The following is a 15236-nucleotide window of genomic DNA, read 5'->3' as shown; positions in this document are numbered from 1 at the left end:
ATCAGACTGGCTTTGTTGTATGCGTTTTTCTTTTTACCCAACAACATAAGTCCTAAGAATATTATATTTACGCTTTAAAAATTAAGGGAAAATATAGGAACGCTCAAATAAATAAAATAACATAGAGATAGGTTTCGCATATTTTTATACGATGAATTTTCTATCACGCTTTTCATTCTGAAAACCCATCGAAAACAATATTCATAAGCGTTACTAATTTTACCTAAATAGACGATCTTTGAATTGGCGTTAACACGATTGGTCAATGAAACCACTAAGGGGCGTGGATTTTTGTCGAGCTCGTGCTGTCACAGTGCGGAGTGGGCGTCAAATCGTCTTCACTTACCTCACACGGGCGACTTCACGTTTTACGTTACACAAGTTGTGTCAGTTCACTTAGTAAATTTACCGGGCGTGGTAGGCCGACGAAGATGACGGAAAGCTCCGCGACCAAGCTACTAAACGGAGATGTCTGCCACCGGACCTCTAATGGAAAAAACGCGAGTAAAAATGGCTTCGTGAAGACCCACAGCTTGTTTAAACAACCACTGAAGTATCGGCGCCCCAGGGAGAAGGTAAGGCCCAACCGTCAAGTGCCGAAGTGGGGCGGTGGGCTATAAACATCAGCGCTAAGCTCTGCTTTAAAACATGTATAAAGAATGCTCTCTGTGTTGGCTTAAGAGTTCATCATATATATTTCCTGTCTTCATGTTACGGTTACAAATTCTTGAGTGGGAGTGTTTTCCCAGCGTCACACGGAATGCATGAGCCGCGGCTAGATGTCAAACGCTGTCTCAGGAGGAGTAAGCGGTAACCGTAATGTTTGGTGCTTGTATAGTTAGCTTAAATAGCGGTTTATGTTTACAATGAAACTGGTTCGACTTGATGCGATATATCACATGCTAAATGTTGTCATTAGCTATGTGTTTGTCATTAGCTTTGCCAAATTATCACTGCATTTCTAATAATTTAGCTTAAGAAATATTGACAGTTATTTTCTGTGCTTTTACCGTCCGTTTGTGTAAATGGACTTCGAAAGCCACGCTTAACTTCTGTGCCTCCGTCGGTGATCGTGTTACTTGATCGGGGACGATTGTAGTGGTAACTTCTGTTGTTGTTGTTGTAACTTTACACCCCGTTGTCTCGCTGCTGTGTGGGTGGTGACGTTAGACAGGTCCCCTGTTTGCTGACTCGAGTTTGAAGAAGACCAGTATCTTGTTGTGCTACTGGCGTCCCCAGAGAGAAAAGGCTCAAGGGTGCTTACGCATGCCATCTTCGGGATAATAAATGTCTCCAGGCTTTTAAGGGTGTGGTCCCTCCAAGACTGGATTACAAAAAAAAAAAGAACATAGATGGATTTGTGTGTATTTTGTGGTGAAGGTGTGAGGTAACACCCCCCCCCCACCCTCCAGTGTAAGTTATCCACAGAGGAGAGCACCACATTCCACAGCACTGAGTTGTAGAGCTGCTAATTTCAACACTCAGCAGATTTATTGAATTTGGTCCAGATTCTGTGGCTGCTCCACCAGTTGTCCTTCCCCTGCCAAAAGTTGATGCAGGGGCTGAACTCTTATCGCTGTTGATGAGATTTATAGCCCAAGGGGGGGGGGGGGGGGGGGCCCAGGAAATGATCAGATTAAGATTGATTGGTGTTCCTTATTATTGGGGGATTTTGTATCTTGCATATAGGCTAATGTTGTGATCTTGTAAGTTAAGTTAATGATCTTTGCTCCAGTGATTAGCCCAATATTTCTGATCTGCTGTTTTGATATCACAGGGGTGCAGGAGAACAGCTAACTGGCCTGTGTCTGTGCACTCCTCACGAGAAGCATCCCAGTATTTGAGACATTTTACAGTAAGCCTGGGTCTCAGTCAAAGATCAATAATACATTTTCTCCATGGCTTGGTGCCTCAGCTAAGAAACTAATCATTCCTTATCGCTCTTGGAATAAACCCTGTGTGGGAGAATACAGGTCAAATGGTTGTAAACGGGAATTGAGAGGGCACGGGGGAGGTCCTCTCTCTCTCTTGCAGAGACGATAATTAGCTCTGCATTGAATCGGGAAGAGGACTTTTTAATTGCCTAACGTGAACCACACAGCTCATGCTTACGTCACAAGCTTCTCATATTGTGTATACAATGTAATACGATCAGCATCCGCTGAGATGCAGAGCAAGCTGGAGACACTTTTTCTGGAGCCTAGCTATAAGAGGCCACTTCTCAGTCTCCGTTTGTCCGCATGTATGGAAAACTAAGCAAATATGAAGTCAGACGAACTATTTATCTCGCAGTGGTCGTTATCGGTATACGACACTCTCTCTTTGAGAGGTGTTTTTGAATGTGTTTTGTGCTTGCTATTTTCATAAACCATCTACCGGCCTGCAGGTCCTCCAGTGAATTTTGTGAGAACCTTTAGAGAGAAGGGACCAGTCTAGCTGATGTTAATCACACACACACACACACACACACACACACACACACACACACAATACTATTCCCTTGCTCAGAGTTATTTCTTGGCGAAGCATGACTGATCACATGAGGTGTGGTTGCTAAGCTCCAGGGCCGAACCTGTAGTGAGTGACTGCCCTCCGCTGAAATCGCACAATTGAGTTTGGAATTATGCTACTACTCTGTTTTGTGCTGCTCCTCTGATGTGTGACCACATTTATAATGGCGTGTAATCCGTATCGTAGTTGCCTTTTTTATTAGCTTTTTAAATCTTTCCAAGCAACCGGCAGTCTGCCTTGCTGTCTTGTAGTGTATGCTGGGCTTGTATGGTTTCTATCACAGTTTATTGGACTGCTAAGGGTGAAAGATGTTATGGGTAAGCAGGTTTCAAGTATTGGTAAACCATTACCCTTTTCAAGGAGAAGGCACGCACTAGTCAGATGCATACTCCCGCTGGCCCAAACATAGTGTAAGAATCAGTCTTTTGTTTAATGCTATGAGGCTGTTAATAAAATGTTCACATTTCCGTTGTAATTGTAGCTTTTACAGACATGTTGCGCATATGTCCCTTTGCTGTTCCCCAGAGCCAAAATGCCCCACATAATTCCACCTTGTACAAGAAGCCCTTCATGGAGTCCTTTGAGGAGACGCCTCTGCTGGTCGCTGTGCTCACCTACATGGGCTACGGCATCCTCACCATCTTCGGCTACCTCAGAGACTTTCTCCGCCACTGGAACGTCGAGAAGTGCAACGTGGCCAGCGAGAGAGAGGAGCAGAAGGTAAAATGTTTGCTTTGACTTGTGTCCGGCCGTTCCCCCCCCACCGAACAAAAGCAGATTTAAATAGAAGCTTCTATTGTCACATTCGAGGCAAAAATCAAATACTGCCAGTATTTACTCTTAATTTAGCGTTTTCTTTTTTCTTGAAGTATAGTTGGCAAAGGTTTAGTTTTACTTGCACAGCTACAGCGCAGTGTGTTCTTAAGGCTTGAACAGAGCTGCCGGTTTCCCAGTGTCCTCTAGCATCATTAGCTGTCAGCATTTCGTGTTGGCCTTACTTTCACGCCCGATTTATCTGGATAAACAGTAAATATTAGCAGTCGGACTTGTTTGTACAGAACAAATGATTCTCTGTGTGTATGCTGAACTGTCGAGATAACATAAAAAAAAAGCTCACCTCTTCTTTTTTTTTTTTTTTTTTTTTTCTTTTAATTCCTTTTTGTCCTTTTCTCTGCAGGATTTTGTTCCTCTCTATCAGGACTTTGAGAACTTTTACACGCGGAACTTGTACATGAGGATCCGAGACAACTGGAACCGACCGATCTGCAGTGTCCCTGGTGCCAAGATGGACTTGGTGGAGAGAGTTACACACAACTACAACTGGACGTTCAAGTAGGTTGCTGCATTGTGTACGACTATCCGTGTTTGCTGTTCTTTGTTTACGTCGAGCACCGCTCCACACGTTTGGAACCAACAACCAATTCATTTTTAATGCGTAGAAGTGACCGTTGAATATCAGGGTCACTTATCCTCTCGGTGCTGTGTGATAAAGCTGTGGCATTGATATCATTTTTTTATTTGCGTATGTATGTGACGGCAAACAGAGACGTAATCTCTGGAGTGGGCAAATGTTGACATTTTCCGCCTTCGAGTAAACCGCGTTTCCACGGCTACAAAGCCAGAGTCGGCGTTGCTCTTGCTCCGCCAACACGTAGACTCCGAACAAGCTGCTTGAACAGCTGGGAGCAGGGTTCGCATTCCGTTTGTTTTGGTCTGAGGCGCTGCTCCGGTGCCACACCCGTTGTTTTCCTAAGGTTGTATACTGCACCCTGAATTCACTGGTCTCATGTTTCTGATAAGAGTGACGCAAGCTGTGATTCAGATAGTTGTTTCAAAAGCACCAGTATCTGTCACATGGCCTTAAAAAAAAGAAAAGAAGAAAAAACAGATGCTGTTCCTCACAAATAAAACGGCATATGACTGACTCTCTAACAGGAATCATCCCTATAGGCACCAACTTGTAAAGAAGGCAGCATTGGTGTGAGCAGAATCTGCTTGCACAGTTGAAGCAGCACAATGGGTCCAGTTTTCCATCATTGTTTTTATTCCTTTGCGTCAACGTCAGGAAACTGAGACTGCCTTAACTCATAATCTCCAACGACTGCTCAAGTTCTCACTGATTGTTCGCGTGGAGTTCCTGTCTTAAAGTTAAAAAGAATGGAGAGTTGATGTTCCTGTAGACAAACTGCACTTATAATTTTCTGGCAGCGTCACATTCTTTCCCGTTCATGGCGTCGGTATGCGATGTGTTCACTATGCCAGCTGATTTTCCCTTTCTCCAATGAACTGTTAATACAGTATACTATCAAGACACATATTTTACTGTAGCAGTCAAAGGGTCGGCTTTAAGCACTAAATGAGGAAGTTGCTAAGCAACCAGACCCGACGGCTTACGCGTTGGAGATAATTACTTGTGTTAACCCGGAGTCTATGCACCAATATTTCCGTCTCTGTCGGTTTCTCTCAGTCACACGGGCAAAGTGGTGAAGGATGTTATCAACATGGGTTCTTACAACTACCTCGGCTTTGCCGAGAACACCGGAGCTTGTGCCGACGCCGCCGTCGAATCCACACTGATGTATGGAGCTGGAGTGGGAAGCTCGCGCTGTGAGATGGGTGAGGCTGGCATCTTTTGAGCAGAAGTTTTTGACAGGTTTCTGGGTGGATCTGGGTGCTTTTTTTTTTTTTTTTTAATTTTTTTTTTTTTTTTTAAGGATCAATGAAATCACTGTTGAACGGGCACAAGTAAAGAAAATGTGACTTTAACATGTTTCCTGTGATGGAACCCAGAGGAGAAGCTGGAGTAAACCTGAGCGCTGTCATTTTCAGGGAACTTGGACATCCACGAGGATTTGGAGCAGTTGGTTGCCAGGTTTCTGGGCGTTGAGTCATCCATGGTCTTTGGCATGGGCTTCGCCACCAACTCCATGAACATTCCTGCTCTCACTGGAAAGGTGGGGACTTTGACTCTTAATCTCCTTTGTTTTATTTGTTCTCCTCTGAGCATCGTACATGCGTTACGTGATCACTTTAAGCGAGTGCTTATGTCATCACATCGACCCTGCCCTCGCAGAGTGATGCTTCGCCGCTGCCATTAACACTTTTACTGGTGAGGAAAGAAATGCCTCTTCCTGTGTTTGGCGAAAACATGAGACCTTTTCAGATGTGGGGCCGAACTTTGAAGAGTTCTGGCTGATCTCCAACTCGCTACCATCCGGTACAAGCTTTCAAAAACATCACAGACGCTGCTGTTCTAACCCAAGCAAGACACTCAGAACATTACTCGCTTGCCCTTTTCTTCCACAGCCGATGCCTCTTTGACAGGGCGCAGAAACTTTGAGCCGACATGTGACGTGTGTCGGTAAACTTTGTGAGTCGGCGAACACATTTCCTGACAACAAAACGATGGTGACAGAGGAAAACGCAGCAATGCTTAAGAATCCCATTTCTTCTCATTTCTCTGCTCGCTCACACCTTTATGACCTCATCTCATAACGCTGTATTGTGTAACAAGCTCATTTGTTCTTTGGCCAGAAGAAATGATGGAAACTGTGATCATTCAGGTGTGCTGACTTTTACGAGCCAGATAAGATGTCAGCGGTATTTATAGTCCAGAGTTTATATTTGTCTGTTTATGGTTGTCACATTGGAGTATTGCACTGTTTTGGGTTTTTTTGTGTTGTTTTTTGGGGACCTGCCCTATGGTGTAAGAGGATCATTTGAACAATGCTGAATTAATCATCTTGGATTGAACTCGTGTCTGTTCCAGATACTTCAGTCGTCCTAGAGAAGAATAAGCAAAAGCTGCCCAGTAAAGTAATCTCTCAACACTGAACCCTCCAGTATGCGAAATCATGCCTTAAAAAAAGATAATTTGCAACGTAAAGCTCTGCAGAAAGAATAATGCCACTCTCGCTTTTCGGAGCAGAGATCCCCCCCCCCCCCCCAGCTGGCACGAGTAAACTCAGTTTGATCTGGATATACAGTGTTTTTGTCTTCTTCTTGTTGCAGGGCTGTCTGATCCTGAGCGACGAGCTGAATCATGCGTCGCTGGTGCTGGGGGCTCGGCTGTCGGGCTCCACAATTCGGGTCTTCAAACACAACAGTGGGTGACTTTATCTGTTCCCTCTTTCATATAAAGAAATAGCGCTGTCTCTTGAAGTACACCCAAAACACAGAACACTAAGGATTAAAGTGGTGCTTTTGCCACTGTGCAACAATAAGCTCCACTACGCCTCACCCGAGTGGGTAGTAGGTGCCTTTAACATGGGCGTGTGGAAGTTGCAGCATGTTGCTTTTACACAATTCAAACTGTCTCTTAAGCCTGTTCGCTCACGTTTCACAGCACTGGATTTTCTTCTTTTCCCTTTTGTCTCGTTATTGTACTGAATCCAACACCTGTGGGTGTGGTGCCATACACGGAGCACATAGACAGTCGCCAAACGTCACGACCTGACGAAACTAAATCAGTTGGCAGCCCGTAACCCAGCTGCCCGACTGCTGAGGAAACTGTCTCAATACTTCAGTGTTGTGGTCATAAGATATTGACACATTTGTTAATGAAAGAAAGCTCTCCTATTGTACTAAAGGACAAAAAAAAGTATGCTTTTCTGACAAGTATGTTCTCTTTAGACCTTTTTCTTTTTCAAATATTAAAATGGTGCACGTTATTTTGAACCTTTCTTTCATTCACATACTCCTCTGTATTATAGACATGCAAAGCCTTGAGAAGCTGCTGAGAGATGCCATCGTACATGGGCAGGCCAGAACCCACAGACCCTGGAAGAAAATTCTTATTGTGGTGGAGGGCATATATAGGTTTGCAAGCCATTTTTTAAAATTTATTTATTTTTTCCTCTAACACACACACACACACACACAGAAAGAGAACACCTAAACAAATATGGATGTGTGAAAATTGCTAAGGCTAGATAACCCACAAAGAGAAAAATTTCGAGTTTTATTTCATGAGATTGTCAGTCTACTGTTTTCTGCCTTGACTGAGACCTTTGTTTTTCTTTAGGAAAAGTTTGAAAGCAATTGTTCAAACCGATCTTATTGTAGAATATTTAACCCTGCTCTTCCATTACATCGCCTGTTCTCTGTGTCTCAGCAGGATTTATTTAAGACGTTAAGTTCACGCGGCCACTGTGTTGCTGCTCTATTGCTTTTTTTTTTGTTGTTGTTGTTGTTTTTTTTTATCTTTGCTGGAGCAGCAAACTCATTTGCAGTAAAACAGCAGAACGCCTTTACAAGACAGCCGATGCAATATTCCGGCACTTTACAGTTTGATGTGGGAACATTTGCATAGCAGGTCGACTCTAGAAATGCATTTGTTTTAAGACAACAAGTGTACAGCGATTTTTACCTGTCTTGGTTTACAACTTATAAACCCATGATCGCTAAAAAACAAAAAAAACAACACATTTCCTGATTTTTATTTATTTAAAAAAAAAAAAAAATTACCATCTAAATATATTGAACGTTGGCTTTTTTGAAAGTGTTCCCGCTCTCCTGAGAGCATGATTCCTTGTTCTTTGTCAGTACTTATTATCAAAGCTGTTGATTTATCAATCGGCATAATATGATTCTGAGGTAAAACTGTCTGGAAGTCTCTTCTTTTAAGTGAAATTCGGCACCTCTGTGATGTAAAAGTTACATTGTTGGTGTCTTGTCTGAATGATGAGATCACTGTTAAATGAGCTGTTTATTTGATCAATTTGTTTCTTCTTTTTTTTGTAAAGTATGGAGGGGTCCGTTGTGCGGCTACCTGAGGTCATAGCTCTGAAGAAGCGCTACAAAGCCTATCTGTACTTGGATGAAGCTCATAGTATCGGTGCCCTGGGTCCCAGTGGCAAAGGCGTGGTGGATTACTTTGGCCTGGATCCCAAAGACGTTGACATCATGATGGGAACATTTACCAAGAGCTTCGGGGCTGCTGGCGGATACATTGGAGGCAAAAAGGTCGGTGAACTGACGGCGGTTTAAAAAGCCGATGGACTGCTTTTTTAAACAATAGAATATGAAACATTTCCCCTTGTCGTAGAAGTAGCAGGAGGCCTGCTGATTACTGTATTTAGAGAACTTGAGCAATTTCCCAGCTTCTGGTGTGTCATTCAGTCATTCTGCTATTGGACAACACTATTTACCAGCAATGGGAAAGTTGGCTTCCTGTTTTTTCTGAAAAGGTTTCAGTTCAGCGCCTGCTTTCGTTTTCAGTCAGACAAAAGCTGCCTAAGAGTCTGATTTAGTGCAACCTCAGAGGGTCGAAGTAAAGAAAAAATACGCAAACAGAAAGCAAGAAAATGCAATCAAAATTAAACACAAGCAGGACTCTTTTATTTCTTTAAACCCTGTGGCCCATTGAATTGATTATAAACCAAATGTGGTTTCCTTTGTCAGGAGCTGATCGACTACCTGCGTTGCCACTCTCACAGCGCCCTGTACGCCACCTCTATGTCCCCCCCTGTGGCTCAGCAGATCATCACCTCCATGAAGATCATAATGGGAGAGGATGGGACCTCGTTGGGTGGGTGCCAACAGCGACACAAAGGCTCATTATGCTGGAAAATCAGGGAATGTTTTTGCCATCATATTGGAAGGGTTGTGCAGTGAGATGCATTTGCAGTCGTTCAGAAGGCAAAGTAAGCATCTTCGATCGCAGCCCACAACCATTGATGGACTGTTGCTATGTCATTTTGATAATGTACCCACACTGTAGCACAGAGACCTTATTGTTGGGGCTTTGCAAGAAGTCAGTGTTGGGTTTTATATAGCGTGTCAAATGGGTTTTTCTGTCGTTCTGCTCAGGTTTTCAGGTTTGAAATATCCAAGCTTCAGGCCAGGCTCGAATCTCATTAATATTTTGTTTAGTGCAGTTTCTTTTTCTTTCTGTTTATATTCAACGTGACCACAAGATGGCAGTATAGACCCACTGCTCAGAGTCTGCCCTGATTCAGCTGAGGGCTGTACCAGAGGATAGGATTCTCTTTCATTGAGCTCATGCGAGTTTTTCGGCTTCTGTGCGTTAGTCATTTTTCATTCGCAACTATTCAGTAAGGGCTCACGTTAATGGCCGGCTGGCCGTTATTTACCAGCAAATACGAGAGCGTTGGGCAGCTTTATCATTTAGATAAGGCTTGTGTGAAGGATTATTTCTTTCATACAACTTAATGGCGTTACAATAGCCACATTCGCACTGAAGGAACCTTTGGCAGTTCCTATAACCTTTTAAGGAATGGGGCCGTTTTTTTCTAGGCCCCATGTCATGTTGTCACGGCTGAAATGTTTACTCATACGACACAGACACAACCGGCGCGTGTTTAATAAGTTAAACTTACACGTGGTCTCCTTTGTCTGCGGCGCTCTGCTCTCCTTCCTTTATGAAACGAAGAAGTATGGCCTGCCGCTCCATCCTTCGTCTCCTGACTCTCTCTGTGTGCTCTTCCAGCCTCAATGTTAGACGCCCGATGTGATCGTCCATGATTAATATCACCATCATGCAGACCATGAACACTGTGGCCTCCCCGCTCTCCATATTAGCTTCTTTGTGGTGTTTTTTCTTCTCTCCTTACTTTTCGTGGGTTTTGTTTTGTTTTGTTGTTGAATGTGGCGCTAAAGTAACACGTCACTGTGGCATCAGTCCCAACCTGGTCCCGACTCATGTGCGAATGCAAACTGAAACCATTCCGCTGGGGAAGGACAGTTATCAGAACGAAATTCGAGGAGGACCGTTCTTAGAACGGCGTTCTCAGAACTGCTCTGTCCGAATGCGGCTAATGTAATGTGACTTTGTCCACTTTACTGACAGTGGGCAAGATTTCTAGTTTTGCACGTGGAAAAGCTCTTCGTTTAAAAGTACGTCCTGCCGTTACATTTTTAGGATGTGCATCTTTAAAGCAAAAAAGAAAAAGAGCAGTGGAGGCTCCCTTACTTTTGACCGATTATAGGCCACACGCTCCCTTCATCACTTTCACAAGTGTTTCTTTGTGTAGGTGTGCTCTTTTGCCTTCACACTGTGGATGCATAGCAGCATGGTGCTGGAGACCAGAGATCCGTGCAGACCAAACACTGTTGGGCTCGTCTGCACACACAAATACACGACAAAGCCTTGTTATTCTTACAGGGCGGCAGCCCTTTGCTCTTCACAGAGCTGGATTGATTCAGCCTCCCTCTAAAAGCCGGCGTAAGATCGGGTTACATCGCCTCCCAGCCAATCGGTTGTTGGCTTAGAATGATTCTTCTGGAGTTAACCTTTATTGTGTTGCCTTTCTAACTGTGTCATCAGCCCTTCTTCTTTATCACTTCTGAGAAGAGAAAGCCAGATAAAGCTGACCTTGCCGCAGGGTTACTGGCTCGACGAGATCTCGGCCTTGTAGAAGAGCAACAGTGACGGTCTGATTGGTTGCAGCCCCGTCACTGTTTGCAATTCGAGCCTTTGAAGATTCAGATGCTGACACAAAGTCAAAGTGACAGCGGAGCTGCCCACTCGAGGTTTGTTGTTGCCTTCATGTTTCTAAGAAAACGCAGGTCCGCTTCAAATTGGATGGGAAGTGTTAAACATGAAAAGAATGCAAAACAGGCATGTGGAAGGCTGAAATTCTTTTTGCCCGCCGATCCCGCAGACTCAATCACACCTGTGGATTCCTCGGCTTTGTTGCGTCTCAGCTGTCACAGCCAGGCAGATGTGCGTTGCTTTTGGCACTTTTGTGGCATCTGGTTGTTTGTTTGGTTAAGATGCTATCTCTGCAGGCTCGGACCGAGGAGCCGCTGAGTGAACCCACAGCGTGCATCGGACTGACACGTGACTGTCGGTGTCTGCTCAGTTTCAGATTCTTGACCTCGAGATGAAAGAATAAGTGCAGCGCACAGCCGAAGACATCATATTGTCTGGAGATGTTGCTGACAAGAGCTTGGCTTTGATTTATTTTATTTTCCTTTTTAGTTTCAGTTGAGGTGAAATCCAGGCTAAATAAAAGACGGTCTATAACTTTCATAAGTTATGGTTTGCACACACAGGCGGAGAACTGATGACTAAAGGTCTTTTTTGGGCTAATTCAGTGAAAACGCGTGCGTAGGTGCGCCGTCGTAGTGATGGGATGTTGGTTCAAGCGCAGGGTTAAAGCTCAGATGCACGCAGGCTTTAATTAAGTGTTCAACCAAGGAGAAATGTGTATTGAATAGAGGAAAAAAAAGGTTTCCTTTACCTTTTCTAGGTGCCGATCGCCTCAGGCAGCTTTCAGAGAACACTACCTACTTCCGGAGGAAACTCAACGACATGGGCTTCATCATCTACGGCAACGATGACTCGCCTGTCGTACCCATGATGCTCTACATGCCCGCCAAAATCGGGTGTGTGAATAGTTTTTTAATATCAGAACGAATGCTTTCCTCTTGGAAGGACACAAAAGTTTGTTCTTGGGATTTATTTCCTGTCCTCCCTTTTTCTAAATAAATTGTTTCTTAATGTGCAGACGACACGCCGTCCTGTCTCTCCCTGTGTCTGATTTTTGCTTCTGCTTTTCAGGGCCTTTGGCAGAGAGATGTTGAAGAGGAACATTGGCACAGTGGTCGTCGGCTTCCCGGCTACGCCTATCATCGAGTCGAGGGCGCGCTTCTGTGTCTCGGCCGCTCATACCAGAGAGATGCTCGATACAGTAAGTTTTGTTTCCTTCGCCGCTGGATCAGATTTATGGGATGTTGTTCCAGTACAGGCTAGTTCCCTTGTGAAGATTGTCTTTTATCCTCCACATGATTAAGTGATCATGGATCCAAACGCTCAGCTCATCAACCAGACTGATTTTGTGCTTTTTTTTCTTTTCTTTCTTTTTTTTTTAAAATACGTGTTCCTGTATGTGTGAGCATACCTGCTGACTAATAAAAGCTTCCAGTATGTGTTTTATTAAGGAACCACGAAGGCCAAGCTGTCTTTAAAGATTACAGCGTGGCTCAGACTTTGACTTTTATTTGAGCTGCTCTGTTTCTCCAAAGACACTTCATTCATCTTAGTGAGGAGCGTGTCAGCACCGTTTGTAATAATCCATTTAAAGGGCATCAGCCTGCTTTGTAGAGCACATGGAGGAGCCGCTTTTTCCGTCTTTGGAAAAGCCAGCCCTTCGCTTTTTTTTTTTTTTTTCTCAAACCGTGGAATCGGAGGGAAAAAAAAAAGGTCAAGAGGAAGGTAAATTGTTTCCAGGTGCCCTGCAGTGTGTTGCAATGCCGATACAGTCTCTGGTGGAAAATAGTGGAGGGTTTTCTGCTCAGTTGTGGCTTTTGCTAGCGAGCACTTCTACTCACCTTCATTGTGACTAAAATCGATTTTTTATTTTTTTTTTTCCTGTTGCTTTTGTCAGGCGTTGGAAGCCATAAGTGAAGTGGGCGACCTGCTGCAGCTGAAGTACTCCAGACGTGAGCCGCTTCTTCCCTCTCTGGAGTGGATGTCGGAGGAGAGCCTCCTTCAGGACTGAGCCTCATCCTCTGCTTCCTTTCACATCTTCCCACCTCGCTTTCTTCTTTCTTTCTTTTGTGTGTGTCTTAATGCGTCGTTTTTCCTCTGAGCCAGTCTCTCCACTCAGCTGCTCCGTGCACAGGCAGTCTGTGACCGGTCCGGCCCGCTCACCCGCTACCTTTGCAGGACCAACAAATCGCCCACATAACCCGTCTGTCGTTACGAAGCACTTCCACAGCTGCCCCCCCCCCCCACCCGACTCATTCCGAGTGCATTTGTCTCACCTCCAGTCTTATTCCCGTGTGCATACTGAATGTGTAATTTATTTGTGCAATAACAACAACGACGTGGCGTTTCCAATGTAATGCAAACAAGCTACAGCGAAGTAGACGGCGCTCTGCCCCGAGCTCCCGAGCGTGCACTTGAAGGGGGGGAAAAAAGGAATCTAATCATAGCCTTTGCTATGATGCACACAAGAGGAAAACATGACACATGTAAATATTATTTATCTCAATATGTGTAATACTGCCTTAGGGTGGCATCCCAAACCTCAGAGAGACACAAGATTATTTCACAGGAGTAAGCATGTGTTCTTAATATGTACTGAACTATTATTTCACAAGCATAGATTTCCCTCATCACATTTACTTGAAAAGAGTGTAGATTATTTGGTTCTTTCCATAACCAAAGGATATATATATATATATATATATATATATATATACATATATGTATAGATATATTTTCTACCTTTTCTCTCGAAATGCGAAACAGATGTTCCGAAGAAGAAGAAAAAAGAAGAAAAAAAAGACGTGTAACTTGGAAAGAATTCGAGGGAGCAAGACTGATGAATATTTTTTTACTGCTCATTTTCTAGGAATAGATCTCAGCCTTATTTACTGTTTACACCTGCACTCAAAAAATTTGAACCGAGGGTCTTTAACATTTCTATAAGCTAATGAGCTACATGTGTGATTCTTTTATTATTATTTTTCTTTCTTCCGTTCATTCTCACTCAAGTGCTTTCATGTGAATCTGCGCACGGCGACCACGTGCTGTAACTCGGGTCTGTGCGTATGACGATGCCGCTCCCGCGCTCATCCGATGCACAGCCGGCTTTATTTATTTATTTTATTATCTTTTTTTTTTAAAGAGAAATCCTTTTAAACTATTACCTGAAAAGGCAGCTGCAAATGTGGAGAATATGTTTGAACTGCTTTCGTGTCTTAACTTCCGTGCTGCACCACTGACGGGCGTTCTAAATGCTCAGATGACGTAGGCAGTAAAATTCGGAAAAGGGGGGAAAAAAAAGGTCAAGATGGTCTTCAAATATCTTCTTCTTCTTTTTTTCCTCTGTCTCTCTTCATAATTTACCATCTGTGATCTTCCTCTGGAATAACATTCCATATCGGCCTGCTTCAGTGTTTAGTTTTTTGTTTTGGTCTTACTTTTCTTGGCACAAGGACCTCTGTCAGACATGTTGATTTGAGTGTTTGAATGCTCCATCACTATGTTGATGTGAACTCGAGGCCACGTTGGGGTGATCGGTCAGGAATGGCTGTCCGACGTTTGGCGACACTACGTCCATTCCCCTCAGAAGATCACATGGATGGAACTCTACACAAATCCAAAGACGTGTTGGATGTTTTTAACAGTTTGGCGCAGCGGGACGACTATTTTGGGTTATACATAAGTGACACTTTAGTGTGACACATTCCACTGTTGGTTTTTTTTTCTTTTCTTTCTTTTTTTTTATTAACTTAAAAGCGGTTTGAATGATAAGTGTGATGTATTTGCTTTTAAGGATGAAATGTGGATCCAATCTGGATGCAATCCTCCGAAAAGTGCTAAAAAAGAATTTTTCTACTCGTCAAAGTTTCCCCTCAAGCTGACTGCAGCGGTATGTTAAGTCTACATTTCTGTCTATGGAGGCAAAGATGTAATTACAAACAGCAACAGTGTTTCTCACAGCCATGTTTTTCCTAATTGGAAGTGCAGATTGAATGTCCAGGGAGATTCACTCAAATGCAGTCTTCGCAGCCCTTTTGATGCATTGTGTCCTCCTCCTTGTGAGCTACAACACGACCCTATCTACTGTAAACTGTCCCGCTGTGACCAGTGGAAACCTATCAGCTGCTTTTTGCCCTTGGAATTGTATTTGGGTTGAAGATAAACCTCTCAGAGGAGTTTGTAAAAGCCATGATGTTTGTTGACCATGATGTTGGAAACACTGCTGCGAAGATTAAATCACTTAATTTGAACCCAGCGCTGGAATGGC

General features: G+C 43.7%; 1 protein-coding gene across 1 annotated transcript; it reads left to right on the top strand.

Annotated features, from left to right (window-relative positions):
- Nucleotides 1-316: 316 nt before the first annotated feature.
- Nucleotides 317-15223, top strand: sptlc2b (serine palmitoyltransferase, long chain base subunit 2b). The gene is made up of 12 exons (XM_075458524.1): nt 317-575; nt 3037-3231; nt 3689-3843; nt 4979-5127; nt 5341-5465; nt 6523-6616; nt 7224-7329; nt 8256-8475; nt 8914-9040; nt 11727-11862; nt 12038-12167; nt 12864-15223. Exons 1-12 carry the CDS (start codon nt 432-434, stop codon nt 12975-12977), a joined length of 1695 nt encoding a protein of 564 aa, XP_075314639.1. The 5' UTR covers nt 317-431; the 3' UTR covers nt 12978-15223.
- Nucleotides 15224-15236: the final 13 nt, after the last annotated feature.

The sequence above is a fragment of the Odontesthes bonariensis genome, chromosome 24, assembly GCF_027942865.1.
Source record: "Odontesthes bonariensis isolate fOdoBon6 chromosome 24, fOdoBon6.hap1, whole genome shotgun sequence".
Lineage (NCBI taxonomy): Eukaryota > Metazoa > Chordata > Actinopteri > Atheriniformes > Atherinopsidae > Odontesthes > Odontesthes bonariensis.
The sequence above is the reverse complement of the archived record's forward strand: the minus strand, read 5'-3'. Positions and strand labels throughout refer to the sequence as shown.